The following is a 22,437-nucleotide window of genomic DNA, read 5'->3' on the forward strand; positions in this document are numbered from 1 at the left end:
GACTCGAACTGGCGATCCCTGTGTTGGTAGGCAATGGAATAGACCACCACGCCACCCGGACGCCCCCAATAAATGCTATTGTTAAGTATACTGACTATACATCTAGCCTGACTCAGCATGCCCAGACTACCTAAGACAACATCTAACCTGACTCAACATGCCCAGGTTGCCTAAGACAACATCTAACCTGACTCAACATGCCCAGGCTGCCTAAGACAACATCTAACCTGACTCAGCATGCCCAGGCTGCCTAAGACAACATCTAACCTGACTCAGCATGCCCAGGCTGCCTAAGACAACATCTAACCTGACTCAGCATGCCCAGGCTGCCTAAGACAACATCTAACCTGACTCAGAATGCCCAGGTTGCCTAAGACAACATCTAACCTGACTCAACATGCCCAGACTACCTAAGACAACATCTAACCTGACTCAGCATGCCCAGGCTGCCTAAGACAACATCTAACCTGACTCAGCATGCCCAGGCTGCCTAAGACAACATTTAACCTGACTCAGCATGCCCAGACTACCTAAGACAACATCTAACCTGACTCAGCATGCCCAGACTACCTAAGACAACATCTAACCTGACTCAGCATGCCCAGGTTGCCTAAGACAACATCTAACCTGACTCAGCATGCCCAGGTTACCTAAGACAACATCTAACCTGACTCAGCATGCCCAGGCTGCCTAAGACAACATCTAGCCTGACTCAGCATGCCCAGGCTGCCTAAGACAACATCTAGCCTGACTCAGCATGCCCAGACTACCTAAGACAACATCTAACCTGACTCAGCATGCCCAGGCTGCCTAAGACAACATCTAGCCTGACTCAGCATGCCCAGGCTGCCTAAGACAACATCTAGCCTGACTCAGCATGCCCAGGCTGCCTAAGACAACATCTAACCTGACTCAGCATGCCCAGACTACCTAAGACAACATCTAACCTGACTCAGCATGCCCAGGCTGCCCAGGACAACATCTAACCTGACTCAGCATGCCCAGGCTGCCTAAGACAACATCTAGCCTGACTCAGCATGCCCAGGCTGCATAAGACAACATCTAACCTGACTCAGCATGCCCAGGCTGCCTAAGACAACATCTAACCTGACTCAGCATGCCCAGGCTGCCTAAGACAACATCTAACCCGCCTCAGCATGCCCAGACTACCTAAGACAACATCTAACCTGACTCAGCATGCCCAGGCTGCCCAGGACAACATCTAACCTGACTCAACATGCCCAGGCTGCCTAAGACAACATCTAACCTGACTCAGCATGCCCAGGCTGCATAAGACAACATCTAACCTGACTCAGCATGCCCAGGCTGCCTAAGACAACATCTAACCTGACTCAGCATGCCCAGACTACCTAAGACAACATCTAACCTGACTCAGCATGCCCAGGCTGCCTAAGACAACATCTAACCTGACTCAGCATGCCCAGACTACCTAAGACAACATCTAACCTGACTCAGCACGCCCAGACTACCTAAGACAACATCTAACCTGACTCAGCATGCCCAGGCTGCCTAAGACAACATCTAACCTGACTCAACATGCCCAGGCTGCCTAAGACAACATCTAACCTGACTCAGCATGCCCAGGCTGCCTAAGACAACATCTAACCTGACTCAACATGCCCAGGTTACCTAAGACAACATCTAACCTGACTCAACATGCCCAGGCTGCCTAAGACAACATCTAACCTGACTCAGCATGCCCAGGCTGCCTAAGACACCATCTAACCTGACTCAGCATGCCCAGGCTGCCTAAGACAACATCTAGCCTGACTCAGCATGCCCAGGTTGCCTAAGACAACATCTAACCTGACTCAGAATGCCCAGGTTGCCTAAGACAACATCTAACCTGACTCAGCATGCCCAGGCTGCCTAAGACAACATCTAACCTGACTCAGCATGCCCAGACTACCTAAGACAACATCTAACCTGACTCAGCATGCCCAGGCTGCCCAGGACAACATCTAACCTGACTCAACATGCCCAGGCTGCCTAAGACAACATCTAGCCTGACTCAGCATGCCCAGACTGCCTAAGACAACATCTAACCTGACTCAACATGCCCAGGCTGCATAAGACAACATCTAACCTGACTCAGCATGCCCAGGCTGCCTAAGACAACATCTAACCTGACTCAGCATGCCCAGGCTGCCTAAGACAACATCTAACCCGCCTCAGCATGCCCAGACTACCTAAGACAACATCTAACCTGACTCAGCATGCCCAGGCTGCCCAGGACAACATCTAACCTGACTCAACATGCCCAGGCTGCCTAAGACAACATCTAACCTGACTCAGCATGCCCAGGCTGCATAAGACAACATCTAACCTGACTCAGCATGCCCAGGCTGCCTAAGACAACATCTAACCTGACTCAGCATGCCCAGACTACCTAAGACAACATCTAACCTGACTCAGCACGCCCAGACTACCTAAGACAACATCTAACCTGACTCAGCATGCCCAGGCTGCCTAAGACAACATCTAACCTGACTCAACATGCCCAGGCTGCCTAAGACAACATCTAACCTGACTCAGCATGCCCAGGCTGCCTAAGACAACATCTAACCTGACTCAACATGCCCAGGCTGCATAAGACAACATCTAACCTGACTCAACATGCCCAGGCTGCATAAGACAACATCTAACCTGACTCAGCATGCCCAGGCTGCCCAGGACAACATCTAACCTGACTCAGCATGCCCAGACTACCTAAGACAACATCTAACCTGACTCAGCATGCCCAGGCTGCCTAAGACAACATCTAACCTGACTCAGCATGCCCAGGCTGCCTAAGACAACATCTAACCTGACTCAACATGCCCAGGCTGCATAAGACAACATCTAACCTGACTCAGCATGCCCAGACTACCTAAGACAACATCTAACCTGACTCAGCATGCCCAGGCTGCCCAGGACAACATCGAACCTGACTCAACATGCCCAGGTTACCTAAGACAACATCTAACCTGACTCAGCATGCCCTGGCTGCCTAAGACAACATCTAACCTGACTCAGCATGCCCAGGCTGCATACGACAACATCTAACCTGACTCAGCATGCCCAGGCTACCTAAGACAACATCTAACCTGACTCAGCATGCCCAGGCTGCCTAAGACAACATCTAGCCTGACTCAGCACGCCCAGACTACCTAAGACAACATCTAACCTGACTCAACATGCCCAGGCTGCCTAAGACAACATCTAACCTGACTCAGCATGCCCAGACTACCTAAGACAACATCTAACCTGACTCAGCATGCCCAGGCTGCCCAGGACAACATCGAACCTGACTCAACATGCCCAGGTTACCTAAGACAACATCTAACCTGACTCAGCATGCCCAGACTGCCTAAGACAACATCTAACCTGACTCAGCATGCCCAGGCTGCATAAGACAACATCTAACCTGACTCAGCATGCCCAGGCTGCCTAAGACAACATCTAACCTGACTCAGCATGCCCAGGCTGCATAAGACAACATCTAACCTGACTCAGCATGCCCAGGCTGCCTAAGACAACATCTAACCTGACTCAGCATGCCCAGACTACCTAAGACAACATCTAACCTGACTCAGCACGCCCAGACTACCTAAGACAACATCTAACCTGACTCAGCATGCCCAGGCTGCCTAAGACAACATCTAACCTGACTCAACATGCCCAGGCTGCCTAAGACAACATCTAACCTGACTCAGCATGCCCAGGCTGCCTAAGACAACATCTAACCTGACTCAACATGCCCAGGTTACCTAAGACAACATCTAACCTGACTCAACATGCCCAGGCTGCCTAAGACAACATCTAACCTGACTCAGCATGCCCAGGCTGCCTAAGACACCATCTAACCTGACTCAGCATGCCCAGGCTGCCTAAGACAACATCTAGCCTGACTCAGCATGCCCAGGCTGCCTAAGACAACATCTAACCTGACTCAGCATGCCCAGGCTGCCTAAGACAACATCTAACCTGACTCAGCATGCCCAGACTACCTAAGACAACATCTAACCTGACTCAGCATGCCCAGGCTGCCCAGGACAACATCTAACCTGACTCAACATGCCCAGGCTGCCTAAGACAACATCTAGCCTGACTCAGCATGCCCAGACTGCCTAAGACAACATCTAACCTGACTCAACATGCCCAGGCTGCATAAGACAACATCTAACCTGACTCAGCATGCCCAGGCTGCCTAAGACAACATCTAACCTGACTCAGCATGCCCAGGCTGCCTAAGACAACATCTAACCTGACTCAGCATGCCCAGGCTGCCTAAGACAACATCTAACCTGACTCAGCATGCCCAGGCTGCCTAAGACAACATCTAACCCGCCTCAGCATGCCCAGACTACCTAAGACAACATCTAACCTGACTCAGCATGCCCAGGCTGCCCAGGACAACATCTAACCTGACTCAACATGCCCAGGCTGCCTAAGACAACATCTAACCTGACTCAGCATGCCCAGGCTGCATAAGACAACATCTAACCTGACTCAGCATGCCCAGGCTGCCTAAGACAACATCTAACCTGACTCAGCATGCCCAGACTACCTAAGACAACATCTAACCTGACTCAGCACGCCCAGACTACCTAAGACAACATCTAACCTGACTCAGCATGCCCAGGCTGCCTAAGACAACATCTAACCTGACTCAACATGCCCAGGCTGCCTAAGACAACATCTAACCTGACTCAACATGCCCAGGCTGCATAAGACAACATCTAACCTGACTCAGCATGCCCAGGCTGCCCAGGACAACATCTAACCTGACTCAGCATGCCCAGACTACCTAAGACAACATCTAACCTGACTCAGCATGCCCAGGCTGCCTAAGACAACATCTAACCTGACTCAGCATGCCCAGGCTGCCTAAGACAACATCTAACCTGACTCAACATGCCCAGGCTGCATAAGACAACATCTAACCTGACTCAGCATGCCCAGGCTGCCCAGGACAACATCGAACCTGACTCAGCATGCCCAGACTACCTAAGACAACATCTAACCTGACTCAGCACGCCCAGACTACCTAAGACAACATCTAACCTGACTCAGCATGCCCAGGCTGCCTAAGACAACATCTAACCTGACTCAACATGCCCAGGCTGCCTAAGACAACATCTAACCTGACTCAGCATGCCCAGGCTGCCTAAGACAACATCTAACCTGACTCAACATGCCCAGGTTACCTAAGACAACATCTAACCTGACTCAACATGCCCAGGCTGCCTAAGACAACATCTAACCTGACTCAGCATGCCCAGGCTGCCTAAGACACCATCTAACCTGACTCAACATGCCCAGGCTGCCTAAGACAACATCTAACCTGACTCAGCATGCCCAGGCTGCCTAAGACAACATCTAACCTGACTCAACATGCCCAGGTTACCTAAGACAACATCTAACCTGACTCAACATGCCCAGACTACCTAAGACAACATCTAACCTGACTCAGCATGCCCAGGTTACCTAAGACAACATCTAACCTGACTCAGCATGCCCAGGCTGCCTAAGACAACATCTAACCTGACTCAGCATGCCCAGGCTGCATAAGACAACATCTAACCTGACTCAGCATGCCCAGGCTGCCTAAGACAACATCTAACCTGACTCAGCATGCCCAGACTACCTAAGACAACATCTAACCTGACTCAGCACGCCCAGACTACCTAAGACAACATCTAACCTGACTCAGCATGCCCAGGCTGCCTAAGACAACATCTAACCTGACTCAACATGCCCAGGCTGCCTAAGACAACATCTAACCTGACTCAGCATGCCCAGGCTGCCTAAGACAACATCTAACCTGACTCAACATGCCCAGGTTACCTAAGACAACATCTAACCTGACTCAACATGCCCAGGCTGCCTAAGACAACATCTAACCTGACTCAGCATGCCCAGGCTGCCTAAGACACCATCTAACCTGACTCAGCATGCCCAGGCTGCCTAAGACAACATCTAGCCTGACTCAGCATGCCCAGGCTGCCTAAGACAACATCTAACCTGACTCAGCATGCCCAGGCTGCCTAAGACAACATCTAACCTGACTCAGCATGCCCAGACTACCTAAGACAACATCTAACCTGACTCAGCATGCCCAGGCTGCCCAGGACAACATCTAACCTGACTCAACATGCCCAGGCTGCCTAAGACAACATCTAGCCTGACTCAGCATGCCCAGACTGCCTAAGACAACATCTAACCTGACTCAACATGCCCAGGCTGCATAAGACAACATCTAACCTGACTCAGCATGCCCAGGCTGCCTAAGACAACATCTAACCTGACTCAGCATGCCCAGGCTGCCTAAGACAACATCTAACCTGACTCAGCATGCCCAGGCTGCCTAAGACAACATCTAACCTGACTCAGCATGCCCAGGCTGCCTAAGACAACATCTAACCCGCCTCAGCATGCCCAGACTACCTAAGACAACATCTAACCTGACTCAACATGCCCAGGCTGCATAAGACAACATCTAACCTGACTCAGCATGCCCAGGCTGCATAAGACAACATCTAACCTGACTCAGCATGCCCAGGCTGCCTAAGACAACATCTAACCTGACTCAGCATGCCCAGACTACCTAAGACAACATCTAACCTGACTCAGCACGCCCAGACTACCTAAGACAACATCTAACCTGACTCAGCATGCCCAGGCTGCCTAAGACAACATCTAACCTGACTCAACATGCCCAGGCTGCCTAAGACAACATCTAACCTGACTCAGCATGCCCAGGCTGCCTAAGACAACATCTAACCTGACTCAACATGCCCAGGCTGCATAAGACAACATCTAACCTGACTCAACATGCCCAGGCTGCATAAGACAACATCTAACCTGACTCAGCATGCCCAGGCTGCCCAGGACAACATCTAACCTGACTCAGCATGCCCAGACTACCTAAGACAACATCTAACCTGACTCAGCATGCCCAGGCTGCCTAAGACAACATCTAACCTGACTCAGCATGCCCAGGCTGCCTAAGACAACATCTAACCTGACTCAACATGCCCAGGCTGCATAAGACAACATCTAACCTGACTCAGCATGCCCAGGCTGCCCAGGACAACATCGAACCTGACTCAACATGCCCAGGTTACCTAAGACAACATCTAACCTGACTCAGCATGCCCAGGCTGCCTAAGACAACATCTAACCTGACTCAGCATGCCCAGGCTGCATAAGACAACATCTAACCTGACTCAGCATGCCCAGGCTGCCTAAGACAACATCTAACCTGACTCAGCATGCCCAGGCTGCCTAAGACAACATCTAGCCTGACTCAGCATGCCCAGGCTGCCTAAGACAACATCTAACCTGACTCAGCATGCCCAGACTACCTAAGACAACATCTAACCTGACTCAGCATGCCCAGACTACCTAAGACAACATCTAACCTGACTCAGCATGCCCAGACTACCTAAGACAACATCTAACCTGACTCAACATGCCCAGGCTGCCCAGGACAACATCTAACCTGACTCAACATGCCCAGGCTGCCCAGGACAACATCTAACCTGACTCAGCATGCCCAGGCTGCATAAGACAACATCTAACCTGACTCAGCATGCCCAGACTACCTAAGACAACATCTAACCTGACTCAGCATGCCCAGACTACCTAAGACAACATCTAACCTGACTCAGCATGCCCAGGTTACCTAAGACAACATCTAACCTGACTCAGCATGCCCAGGTTACCTAAGACAACATCTAACCTGACTCAACATGCCCAGGCTGCCCAGGACAACATCTAACCTGACTCAACATGCCCAGGCTGCCTAAGACAACATCTAACCTGACTCAGCATGCCCAGGCTGCCTAAGACAACATCTAACCTGACTCAGCACGCCCAGACTACCTAAGACAACATCTAACCTGACTCAGCATGCCCAGACTACCTAAGACAACATCTAACCTGACTCAGCATGCCCAGGCTGCCTAAGACAACATATGCACAGCACCTTCCCTGAGTGCTGCCCAGGCAAGCTTGGACTGACCAAAACAGCTTGCTTTGAGGAGAATATACTAGTAGACTTAAAATCACAAAATCACAAAAATACATTATATCTATAAAATTGCATGTGATAGGAGCATTTTAATGTGATTTCTGTGATCAGCAGCCCAAAATCCATAAAATACACCCAAAAGTGTTCAGGAAGCAAATCTTTGTTGTCCACTGAGGTGTTTAATTCCAATCGATATTTCAGCACTTGGCAGCTCTAAAGTTCTGCCTGCTACTGATCACTTCCACAAGACGCTTACATTTTGTTTAACGAATATGAATGAATGATGATTTATTTCGAGCATGTAAACAAGCAGGATATAACACAGATAATCCACTGACAATAATCTGAAGTGATCAACAAATCCACACATCAAACTCAGCGAACAAATCTCCGTATGCATCAGATTACACTATCTCTCTCTCTCTCTCGCTATATATATATATATATAGAGAGAGAGAGAGTGAGGGGGGGGGTCTGTCTTTGTGTTTGACTGTCTCTTACCTGGAAGACATAGTTGATGGCAGTGAGGAAGAAGAGGAGGAGGAGGAATCTGTGACAGGTGGACTGGAGGAGGAGAGAGAGAGAGAGAGAGAGAGAGAGAGGGGTTACCAGATATAACTGACTGGGTTACAGTAAAGTTGTGAGTCCATCTAGAGGACTTGTTCATCGCTGTTGCTCTTCCTCTCAACAGCTTACGTCAGTTTGAATGAGATGATTAAATCAGCAGTTTCAAGGTAGAATGAGGAGGATTTATCCACTGAGGTGTGTAAACACAACATTCAAGTTGGCCCCTCCCCCAAGCTCAACGTCAACAGAAGGACACGCCCCCTGACCGCAGTGTACAGGCCAACTCCCCATCGCTCTTCATCCCCATCCTCTCCTTCAGTGCTCGCCAGCCCCAGAGTACATCTCGTTGGGAGCCAGCTTTGGCGTTTCACCTCGCTATATTTGCGTCTTTCTGGCACTGTGTCCGCCATTGTGGTAGCTTCCTCTTGGATGCGTGCTTATGATCTGGATCTGGATCTGGATCTGGCACCTGGTCGCTACGTTTTTATAGACTCCTGCTGCCCAAAGGTTAACGCCCCGGAACGTCCCGTACAAAGCAAAATCAGAATCATAAGAAACCCGGCAGAGGACAGGGTCTCCGCAGATACACACACTGACTACGTTTACATGGTGTTAGAAAAGGTGGATTTATTGTGTTAGTCCAACTAAAACTGGACTTTTAAAATACATGTAAACGTGTTAGTCCGACTGAAATCGTACTAAATCAAATTTCTGGAAGTGGGACCAACACACCTAGATAATGTGGTTGGGGATGGATTTACTCTGGCATGTATACGCTTCAATCTGCCCCGAACTGGCCTAGGAGTTCTGCGCCTGATCCATAGTTCCCACGGTCCAATAGCAACCAGCTGAAAGGGGGCATATCGCCACCTGCCGTATCGGGGTCGGACATACTTCCGTCAATAGATCGAATCCCCCCCGGTTCTTGTGTACTGGGACAACGACAGAAGTCCAGTTACAGGGCCTAATGGAGCTGTAACCATAGCAACACTTCACTGTGCATGTAGACGCAGTGACTGATGAGCCACCACACACACCTAGTGGCTCGTCAGTGATGACGGACATGATTATTGTTCTGCGAGTCTGTACAGTGATGCCGAGGAAGATCGTGCTCGTTCTACCTTTAAACTAACACGAGCTTCTCATGGCTGAGTCTGTGTCCTTGTTTTATGTAAAACTCTTTATCAGGCCGGGTCAGAGGTCAGAGACACTGTGTTGGTAACTAGAAAACAAACACGCCTTCTGCTGAGGCTCCAAACCTACATGAAGACGGAGATAGTTGTACCTGTTTTTAATAGCAGTACTGGTATTTTATTTTCCAGTACTGCTATCAGATTTTGGGCTGATAACAGACTACAATGAAATCAGAATTGGATATTTTACCCAATACATAAAATACAATTTAAAAAAATCACAAATAACATGTCATAAATAAAACTAAAATGGCTTGATCCACTGTGTTTTGTGTACGTTGATTCCTGTATTTCTGTAAAAGTGAGGGAAAACTTGATTCTGTCTGATTCTTTGCTCACTAACCCCAAACTAAAGTTCTAAGTCTGCATTGTTCAATAAAAGTGAGGGATCACATAAGCACTGGGGATCACATAAGCACTGGGGGTTGATAAACACTGGGGATTGATAAACACTGGGGGTTGATAAACACTGGGGATTGATAAGCACTGGGGATTGATAAACACTGGGGATTGATAAGCACTGGGGATTAATAAGCACTGGGGATTGATAAACACTGGGGATTGATAAACACTGGGGATTAATAAGCACTGGGGATTGATAAGCACTGGGGATTGATAAACACTGGGGATTAATAAACACTGGGGATTGATAAACACTGGGGATTAATAAGCACTGGGGATTGATAAGCACTGGGGATTGATAAACACTGGGGATTGATAAACACTGGGGATTGATAAGCACTGGGGATTGATAAACACTGGGGATTGATAAACACTGGGGGTTGATAAACACTGGGGATTGATAAGCACTGGGGATTGATAAGCACTGGGGGTTGATAAACACTGGGGATTGATAAACACTGGGGATTGATAAGCACTGGGGATTGATAAGCACTGGGGATTAATAAACACTGGGGATTGATAAGCACTGGGGATTGATAAACACTGGGGATTGATAAGCACTGGGGATTGATAAACACTGGGGATTGATAAACACTGGGGATTGATAAACACTGGGGATTGATAAGCACTGGGGATTGATAAACACTGGGGATTGATAAGCACTGGGGATTGATAAACACTGGGGGTTGATAAACACTGGGGATTGATAAACACTGGGGATTGATAAACACTGGGGGTTGATAAACACTGGGGGTTGATAAACACTGGGGATTGATAAACACTGGGGATTGATAAGCACTGGGGGTTGATAAGCACTGGGGGTTGATAAACACTGGGGATTAATAAACACTGGGAATTGATAAACACTGGGGATTGATAAACACTGGGGGTTGATAAACACTGGGGATTGATAAACACTGGAGATTGATAAACACTGGGGATTGATAAACACTGGGGATTGATAAGCACTGGGGATTGATACATGGAGTCAGTATCAGCGGGGATAAAGGGACAAGCTCTATATCCATACTTCTCCTCAGAGGTTTGGGGTAGGTGGATGCACCAGGGTGTAGAAGGAGCATCACATCAGAAAAAACATATGAAGTCAACGTGTGGGTGCTCAGTAACCCAGCTGAGGGAACTGATTCAACTTTCTGGGATTTGAACTCAACAAAAAGTGATGGAGGAATGGAGACCACCACAGACCACCAGACCAGTCAACTCTGGCTGTCATCAGGAAAACAAAACTGGTGTGTGTGTGTGTGTGTGTGTGTGTGTGTGTGTGTGTGTGTGTGTGTGTGTGTGTGTGTGTGTGTGTGTGTTACCTAATGGTGATGGGCTGGCTCTTTATCTGGTAGAAGGAGTCGGTTTCTGTCGGCAGGAGAGAGTCAACCTCGATATCTGCAACAATACCTGACTCCACACTGAGAGAGAGAGAGACACACACACACACACACACACACACACACACACACACACACACACACACACGGTCATTCTAGCTGTATTGATGTGTTTTTTAGAAGTAACTTTTATTTTTTTTAAATACGGCAATATTTAAAACTCAAGCAAATAAATAGATACTTATAAATCACCTCAATTCCCCAGAAAAAAACAAGTTGGTTGTGTTTTACTGAGCACAACACAACCCCATGAGCCCAGACTACACAACACCTCCCCATGAGCCCAGACTACACAACACCTCCCCATGAGCCCAGACTACACAACACCTCCCCATGAGCCCAGACTACACAACACCTCCCCATGAGCCCAGACTACACAACACATCCCCATGAGCCCAGACAACACAACACCTCCCCATGAGCCCAGACTACACAACACAACCCCATGAGCCCAGACTACACAACACCTCCCCATGAGCCCAGACTACACAACACCTCTCCATGAGCCCAGACTACACAACACCTCCCCATGAACCCAGACTACACAACACCTCCCCATGAATCCAGACTACACAACACCTCCCCATGAGCCCAGACTACACAACACCTCCCCATGAGCCCAGACTACACAACACCTCCCCATGAACCCAGACTACACAACACCTCCCCATGAGCCCAGAATACACAACACCTCCCCATGAGCCCAGACTACACAACACCTCCCCATGAGCCCAGACTACACAACACCTCCCCATGAGCCCAGACTACACAACACCTCCCCATGAGCCCAGACTACACAACACCTCCCCATGAGCCCAGACTACACAACACCTCCCCATGAACCCAGACTACACAACACCTCCCCATGAGCCCAGACTACACAACACCTCCCCATGAGCCCAGACTACACAACACCTCCCCATGAGCCCAGACTACACAACACAACCCCATGAGCCCAGACTACACAACACCTCCCCATGAGCCCAGACTACACATCACCTCCCCATGAGCCCAGACTACACAACACATCCCCATGAGCCCAGACTACACAACACCTCCCCATGAGCCCAGACAACACAACACCTCCCCATGAGCCCAGACTACACAACACCTCCCCATGAGCCCAGACTACACAACACAACCCCATGAGCCCAGACTACACAACACCTCCCCATGAGCCCAGACTGCACAACACAACCCCATGAACCCAGACTACACATCACCTCCCCATGAGCCCAGACTACACAACACCTCCCCATGACCCAGACTACACAACACCTCCCCATGAGCCCAGACTACACAACACCTCCCCATGAGCCCAGACTACACAACACAACCCCATGAGCCCAGACTACACAACACCTCCCCATGAGCCCAGACTACACAACACCTCCCCATGAGCCCAGACAACACAACACCTCCCCATGAGCCCAGACTACACAACACAACCCCATGAGCCCAGACTACACAACACAACCCCATGAACCCAGACTACACAACACCTCCCCATGAGCCCAGACTACACAACACCTCCCCATGAGCCCAGACTACACAACACCTCCCCATGAGCCCAGACTACACAACACCTCCCCATGAGCCCAGACTACACAACACCTCCCCATGAGCCCAGACTACACAACACCTCCCCATGAGCCCAGACTACACAACACCTCCCCATGAGCCCAGACTACACAACACATCCCCATGAGCCCAGACTACACAACACATCCCCATGAGCCCAGACAACACAACACCTCCCCATGAGCCCAGACTACACAACACAACCCCATGAGCCCAGACTACACAACACCTCCCCATGAGCCCAGACTACACAACACAACCCCATGAGCCCAGACTACACAACACCTCCCCATGAGCCCAGACTACACATCACCTCCCCATGAGCCCAGACTACACAACACATCCCCATGAGCCCAGACTACACAACACCTCCCCATGAGCCCAGACAACACAACACCTCCCCATGAGCCCAGACTACACAACACCTCCCCATGAGCCCAGACTACACAACACAACCCCATGAGCCCAGACTACACAACACCTCCCCATGAGCCCAGACTGCACAACACAACCCCATGAACCCAGACTACACATCACCTCCCCATGAGCCCAGACTACACAACACCTCCCCATGACCCAGACTACACAACACCTCCCCATGAGCCCAGACTACACAACACCTCCCCATGAGCCCAGACTACACAACACAACCCCATGAGCCCAGACTACACAACACCTCCCCATGAGCCCAGACTACACAACACCTCCCCATGAGCCCAGACAACACAACACCTCCCCATGAGCCCAGACTACACAACACAACCCCATGAGCCCAGACTACACAACACAACCCCATGAACCCAGACTACACAACACCTCCCCATGAGCCCAGACTACACATCACCTCCCCATGAGCCCAGACTACACAACACCTCCCCATGAGCCCAGACTGCACAACACAACCCCATGAGCCCAGACTACACAACACCTCCCCATGAGCCCAGACTACACAACACCTCCCCATGAGCCCAGACTACACAACACCTCCCCATGAGCCCAGACTACACAACACCTCCCCATGAGCCCAGACTACACAACACCTCCCCATGAGCCCAGACTACACATCACCTCCCCATGAGCCAAGACAACACAACACCTCCCCATGAGCCCAGACTACACAACACCTCTCCATGAGCCCAGACTACACAACACCTCCCCATGAACCCAGACTACACAACACCTCCCCATGAGCCCAGACTACACATCACCTCCCCATGAGCCCAGACTGCACAACACAACCCCATGAGCCCAGACTACACATCACCTCCCCATGAACCCAGACTACACAACACCTCCCCATGAGCCCAGACTACACAACACCTCCCCATGAGCCCAGACTGCACAACACAACCCCATGAGCCCAGACTACACATCACCTCCCCATGAGCCCAGACTACACAACACCTCCCCATGAGCCCAGACTACACAACACCTCCCCATGAGCCCAGACTACACAACACCTCCCCATGAGCCCAGACTACACAACACCTCCCCATGAACCCAGACTACACAACACCTCCCCATGAGCCCAGACTACACAACACCTCCCCATGAGCCCAGACTACACAACACCTCCCCATGAGCCCAGACTACACAACAACTCCCCATGAGCCCAGACTACACATCACCTCCCCATGAGCCCAGACTACACGTCACCTTCCCATGAGCCCAGACTACACAACACATCCCCATGAACCCAGACTACACAACACCTCCCCATGAGCCCAGACTACACAACACATCCCCATGAACCCAGACTACACAACACCTCCCCATGAGCCCAGACTACACAACACATCCCCATGAGCCCAGACTACACAACACCTCCCCATGACCCAGACTACACAACACCTCCCCATGAGCCCAGACTACACATCACCTCCCCATGAGCCCAGACTACACAACACCTCCCCATGACCCAGACTACACAACACATCCCCATGAGCCCAGACTACACATCACCTCCCCATGAGCCCAGACTACACAACACCTCCCCATGAACCCAGACTACACAACACCTCCCCATGAACCCAGACTACACAACACCTCCCCATGAGCCCAGACTACACAACACCTCCCCATGAGCCCAGACTACACAACACCTCCCCATGAGCCCAGACTACACAACACAACCCCATGAACCCAGACTACACAACACAACCCCATGAACCCAGACTACACAACACCTCCCCATGAACCCAGACTACACAACACCTCCCCATGAGCCCAGACTACACAACACCTCCCCATGAACCCAGACTACACAACACCTCCCCATGAGCCCAGACTACACACCTCCCCATGAACCCAGACTACACAACACCTCCCCATGAGCCCAGACTACACAACACCTCCCCATGAGCCCAGACTACACAACACCTCCCCATGAACCCAGACTACACAACACCTCCCCATGAACCCAGACTACACAACACCTCCCCATGAGCCCAGACTACACAACACCTCCCCATGAGCCCAGACTACACAACACCTCCCCATGAGCCCAGAATACACAACACCTCCCCATGAACCCAGACTACACAACACCTCCCCATGAGCCCAGACTACACAACACCTCTCCATGAGCCCAGACTACACAACACCTCCCCATGAACCCAGACTACACAACACCTCCCCATGAGCCCAGACTACACAACACAACCCCATGAGCCCAGACTACACAACACCTCTCCATGAGCCCAGACTACACATCACCTCCCCATGAACCCAGACAACACAACACATCCCCATGACCCAGACAACACGGAGCTGCTGGGTATCTTTCATTTCTCTGTGAGAACTGGAGTGGGTCATCATCCTGGCCTTCACCATGCTAGTCACCATGCTAGTAAACAGCAGCTTTACATCAGTGTCCACTGAGTTGTCCATCTTCCTCTTTCTGCTGACATGAACAGCCATTTCTGCTTGTCCCAGGATGAAATTCATCAGCTGACATTTTTCTTTTCCAGTTTGTTTGTACTTAAACCCCAGAATGAACACGTGCTAGGAGAAAACCTCCCCTACCTTGCTGGATAAACTCTCCAACAACATGAACAGTGGTGCCAGGTGCACACACTCCAGCTAACAGTGGAAAACAGTTTAAGTTTATCCATCCATCCATCCATTATCCGAACCGCTTATCCTGCTCTCAGGGTCGTGGGGATGCTGGAGCCTATCCCAGCAGTCATGGGGCGGCAGGTGGGGGGACACCCTGGCCAGGCCGCCAGGCCATCACAGGGCCCCCCCCACACACACACACACTCGTTTCACTATCCTTATGAGGACCCCTCATTGACTACATTCATTTCTTAGCTCTTAACCCTAACCTTAACAAAGCAAACTACACACCTAACCCTAACCCTAACCTAACCCTAATTCTAACCGTAACCCTAAAACCAAGTTCTAACCCTAAAATAGACCCTTTTCCTTGTGAGGACCTCTGAAATGTCCACACAAGGTAGGTGCTGTCAGGTTTTCTACCCTAATGAGGATATTTGGTCCACATAAGGTTAGCTAAACATGTACACACACACACACCTAGGGAAAATGTAGTACGGCCGATCCACCTGACCTACATGTCTTTGGACTGTGGGAGGAAACCGGGGCCCCCGGAGAAAACCCACGCAGATATGGGGAGAACATGCAAACTCCACACAGAGGATGACCCAGGACCACCCCCAAAGTTGGACTACCCTGCAGAGTGAACCCAGGACCTTCTTGTTGTGAGACAACTGCGCTACCCACTGCGTGTGTGTGTGTGTGTGTGTGTGTGTGTGTGTGTGTGTGTGTGTGTGTGTGTGTGTGTGTGTGTGTGTGTGTGTGAAACTGCATGTGTGTGGCAACAAATTTCTTCAAGAAGGACAATAAAGAATCTGCACACCTATCTAACATCTTAATTGGCATCCTCTAAACTAAGAGATTAAGAAGTCTCTAAAATGTATGTGTATGTAAATTCTGTTTAAAATTGTCCTCAATTAGTTACATAATGGACATTTCCTAAGTGAAAGTGTAATCCATCACTGCACAATAAGTTTATCGATAAGACCAAATTCAAACACAATTTTATCAACAATGTTAATGTCAGACTGATTTCTAATCAGGACCATGACATCATCAGCATAAGCCGATAAAACATGAGCAGTATTAAAACCTGGTAAAACCAAACCATCAATACAGGACCTCATTTTGTGTAACAATGGTTCAATAGATAATGCATAGCGCATTCCAGATAGAGAGCAGCCCTATCTAACACCTCTGTGTACTGCAAAGGCAACACTCAGCCCCCCATTTATCTTCAATACACTCTGAATGACTTGGTACACAACTTTGATCATAGCAATGAGATGCAGGCTGAGACTAAACTGCTCCAAAACTTTCCAGAAATAAGGGTGCTCAACCCTGTCAAATGCTTTTTCTTGATCTAATGTCTAATGAGATGAGACCCACGGTCTGTGCCCAAAGAACTAGAGACACCCAAAACATCCCTGATTAAAGACACATTGTCTATGATGGCCCTACCAGGCACACAGTAAGTCTGGTCCAGCTGAATTACTTCATCCATCACTTGTTTCAACTGGTTAGCCAGCGCCTTGGACAAGATTTTATAATCTCAGCAGAAGAGGGAGACTGGCAACCAGTTTTTAATGTCCTGAAGGTCTCCTTTCTTCCACAGCAGAGCAATGACTGCTCTCTTGCAGCTCAGAGGCAGCGCCAGATTTTCAAAACTCTCATTGAAAACCTCCATAAGGTCTCGACCAAGTTCATTCCAGAAGGTCTTATAAAACTCCATTGGAAGACCGCCAATACCCGGGGCTTTTACTCTATCCTTCCCTTGCAGGGCTGCATACAACTCCTCCAAAATCAGTGGGTCCTCCAACTCGGGATAGTCATCTCTGGAAGCTGTGGGCAAACCCTCACAGAAACACTCAAACAGCCATTCACTCCCCACATACTCTGTTTTATACAGCTCACAGTAGAACTGCCCTGCCCTTCTTTGGCTATTGTGAGATTCTGTGAGCTCTTCTCCATCAGCTGTGCTGAAGGTGTGGATGTACCTGCTCTGCCCTTTCTTCTCCTCCAATCCAAAGAAAACTTGGATGGAGCATCAATTTAGTTGATGCTCTGGAAATGTTAGCGAACCAGTGCTCCTTGAGCTTTAGTGCCTAGTGGGTCAGCTAAACAAAGCTTTTTTGGATTTAAGAGTGATTAAAGCCTCTTTTTCTCCAACACCTTTACTTTCTTCCTCCCCCTTTCCACCATCTTTGTTGTTGTCCCCACCTGTCTCCTGCTACCTTTCCTTTATCTCAGATCTGTCTCCTTGCTCTTTGTCTGTCTGCCCTGGTGTTCCTTCTCCAGTAGTCCAGTCAGAAGCTTTTTGCCATGCACCAGCAGGTTTCTCTGGACAAACTCTGACCACATGTCCCTCTCTGCCACAGCCAAAGCATTTCATATCTTCTGATGGAACAAAATATAATCAAACCCATCAATTCTCAGCTGAAAAGACTTACTTAGCCTTTAACCTTTTCCTTTAGAAGTCTTAAGTGTCTTTCTGAGACCTGTTATGTGGTTGTTGTTTTTTTTATATCTAACAAATCAAAACCAAGTTTCTACAAAGTTAACACACTGCTAATACATTTTCCTGTATCTGGAAAATACTCAGATATGCTCAGATTTTTCAAAGGTGTCATCTAAGTAAGCATTAGTTTCCTCCAGTTAGTACAGACCTCCGCTGTGTGACTGTGAGTCTGTAACAGAGATACAGTCAGAGTCAGTGTCATACCCTATTTCCTCCACCTTATCCTCACCAGCAGCACTCTCCATAACACACGACTCACCCTTTCTCCCCTTTGTGCCACCAGCTTGACTATGGTCAGGTCCAGCTGCTGGCACTTTCCCGCTGCTTTCTCCTGCTGCCGGTGTTTCCTCTGCTTCTTTCCTTAGTTGTGTTGTGACACTCGGGACAGGCGAGCTGTCAATTACATTCTCACTGCCCGAATCAACTCGCTGTTCCCCTTCCAGAGTATCTGCCTGCCTGCTGTATCCCTCCCCTGTCTCGGGCTCAGTCGGTGCGGGGGTGTGCCCCCCCCCCGCGCCCCGCAGAGCAGCAGCATCCGCTGGCTCCTCATCTGGCGAAGCATCGGTGTTAGTGCGCTCCTCGGCCGGCTCGGCTTGTGAGGGCAGACGTTCCGCTTGTGCCCCACATCCCCACACTCAAAGCATTTCATGCTGCCTGTGCTGACGTACACCATGTAACGTCCCTCTCCATGTTTTGCTCTGAAGGAAACCTTCAGCGTCTGTGACGGACAATTCAGATACATGAACACCTGTCTCCGGAGGGACTGGACATGTTTCACTTTACCGTCTGTACAGCCCAACCCCACAGTCCTAAAACTGCTCACCAGCTTCCCGAAGCACTGCAGCTCCCTCTCCGACGCCTCAACGGAAATGAACGGGGGAACAGCGGAGACGGTGACCCGGGAGGAAGTCACAGCGAGTGGGGAAACCTGCAGAGTCTCATCAGCAGCCAGTCAGACTAGCTTGGTCTAGTCAGAAAGGCACGAACTGAGGAAGCCTCTTGGATGAGAGGCGAAACGTCTTCACGGATATATACCAAGTCCAGTTGCACTTGATTCAACTCCTTTGGAGAACCATGACGACCTGGATGAATGAGAACATTCACAGACATACTGCAGAGAGACGCCATTCAGACAGACGCCGCTCGCTATTAACTCAGCCACAACACGCGCCTCTTTCAGGAAAACAACCACGCCTTTGTTCATCCTGGAGGCATAGGGCAGGTTGGCGTGTCCCACACGGTCTCCCACAGCCAGGGGAACCGCCTCTATCGGAACCGGTGGATCAGGCTGAACCGCACTCCATGTCGGATAGAGAGACAAAGCACCTCCGAGGACGCCATCTCTCTCACACCGAAAAAAACTACAACAAACACACAGACTAAGAAATGTAGCCCACGACCAGGAAACACACTCAGTCTGAAACCATCAGCCCTGAAGACAAAAAAACAGAACTGCTAGAACTTGGATAAATGTCTCGAATTTACTAACAACAGGTCGCTCTCACCAACACTCGCTCACACACCGACTCCCAGCATGCACCGAGAGACAGACAGACAGTGACAGAGACAAACAGAGGGGTGGGGGTGGAGACGTGGGGCGCAGCATCATTACGGAGAAATGTAAACACCGGCCGCGCGCCACCGCTCCACATTCTGGAATCAAAGGCACGGGACCCAAGGGACCCCCGAGTCTCCCCGGGTCCCCCCCCCCCAAACACACACACACACACACACAGAGTCTGGCTCAGAAACACACTAAGTTGTGTTCGGCAGGTCTTGTTCGGTCCAGTGCCGGTTGTGTTTGTTTTTTATTGTTTCACTGAGAAATCGAGAGGCGGCGCTGTTGAACCAGCCGAGCCGTGATTTACAGGACAGCACCAGTCCCTCCTCCTCTGCCAGCACCAGTCCCTCCTCTTCTGACAGCACCAGTCCCTCCTCTTCTGACAGCACCAGTGCCTCCTCCTCTGACAGCACCAGTCCCTCCTCTTCTGACAGCACCGGTCCCTCCTCTTCTGACAGCACCGGTCCCTCCTCCTCTGATAGCACCAGTCCCTCCTCTTCTGACAGCACCAGTCCCTCCTATTCTGACAGCACCAGTCCCTCCTCCTCTGCCAGCACAAGTCCCTCATCTTCTGACAGCACCAGTCCCTCATCTTCTGACAGCACCAGTCCCTCCTCCTCTGCCAGCACCCGTCCCTCATCTTCTGACAGCACCAGTCCCTCGTCTTCTGCCAGCACCAGTCCCTCCTCCTCTGACAGCACCAGTCCCTCGTCTTCTGCCAGCACCAGTCCCTCCTCTTCTGACAGCACAAGTCCCTCCTCCTCTGACAGCACCAGTCCCTCATCTTCTGACAGCACCAGTCCCTCCTCTTCTGACAGCACCAGTCCCTCCTCCTCTGCCAGCACCCGTCCCTCATCTTCTGACAGCACCAGTCCCTCGTCTTCTGCCAGCACCAGTCCCTCATCTTCTGACAGCACCAGTCCCTCCTCTTCTGACAGCACCAGTCCCTCCTCCTCTGACAGCACCAGTCCCTCGTCTTCTGCCAGCACCAGTCTCTCCTCCTCTGACAGCACAAGTCCCTCCTCCTCTGACAGCACCAGTCCCTCATCTTCTGACAGCACCAGTCCCTCCTCTTCTGACAGCACCAGTCCCTCCTCCTCTGACAGCACCAGTCCCTCCTCCTCTGCCAGCACCAGTCCCTCCTCCTCTGCCAGCACCAGTCCCTCCTCCTCTGCCAGCACCAGTCCCTCATCTTCTGCCAGCACCAGTCCCTCCTCCTTTGCCAGCACCAGTCCCTCATCTTCTGACAGCACCAGTCCCTCCTCTTCTGACAGCACCAGTCCCTCCTCCTTTGCCAGCACCAGTCCCTCATCTTCTGACAGCACCAGTCCCTCCTCTTCTGACAGCACCAGTCCCTCCTCCTCTGCCAGCACCAGTCCCTCCTCTTCTGACAGCACCAGTCCCTCCTCCTCTGCCAGCACCAGTCCTCCTCTTCTGACAGCACCAGTCCCTCCTCCTCTGCCAGCACCAGTCCCTCATCTTCTGACAGCACCAGTCCCTCCTCCTCTGCCAGCACCAGTCCTCCTCTTCTGACAGCACCAGTCCCTCCTCCTCTGACAGCACCAGCCCCTCCTCCTCTGACAGCACCAGTCCCTCATCTCTTTTCTCCACTGTTTTTTTTATCATTGAAACAGAAAAGATGGCGTCCTGCCAGCCGTTATTCCGTTAACCTACGACAGTGTTTTAGTGTTGCCAGCAGCAGGTTGTGTGTTTTAGTGTTGCCGGCAGCAGGTTGTGTGTCAGTGGGAACATTAAATGTATGATGCTGGTCGCGTGGCTTGGGTCCTGGACTGTTCAGATGGCATGTGGACACTGCTTGGCATCCTGTGCATCATGTTCTTCATAAATGTTTTTATGATTAAATTATAATTCTGTTATCCTCTTTCAGTGTTGTGTTATGTAAACTGCGTGAACACAACATCCATTGCACGCTGTCCGTCTTGGGAGAGAGATCCTCCTCTGCTGCTCTCCCTGAGGTTTCTTCCTATTGTTTCTCCTTGTTAAAGGGTTTTTAGGGAGTTGTTCCTTATCCAATGAGAGGGTCTAAGGACAGGATGTTGTGTTGCTGTTAAGCCCACTGAGGCACCTTTGTAATTTGTGATATTGGGCTATACAAA

General features: G+C 50.4%; 1 protein-coding gene across 1 annotated transcript in view; it reads right to left on the reverse strand.

Moving 5' to 3' along the window:
- tfe3a (transcription factor binding to IGHM enhancer 3a) overlaps nt 1–22,437 on the reverse strand; it is a 60,467-nt gene that overhangs the window by 29,519 nt on the left and 8,511 nt on the right. The window contains exons 2-3 of the mRNA XM_056273925.1: nt 11,526–11,624; nt 8,540–8,602 (exon numbers count right to left, since the gene is read on the reverse strand). Of these exons, the coding sequence (XP_056129900.1) occupies nt 8,540–8,602; nt 11,526–11,624 (162 nt within the window). The remainder of the gene's footprint in view (nt 1–8,539; nt 8,603–11,525; nt 11,625–22,437) is intronic.

This window comes from Lampris incognitus, chromosome 2, assembly GCF_029633865.1.
Source record: "Lampris incognitus isolate fLamInc1 chromosome 2, fLamInc1.hap2, whole genome shotgun sequence".
NCBI classification, from domain to species: domain Eukaryota; kingdom Metazoa; phylum Chordata; class Actinopteri; order Lampriformes; family Lampridae; genus Lampris; species Lampris incognitus.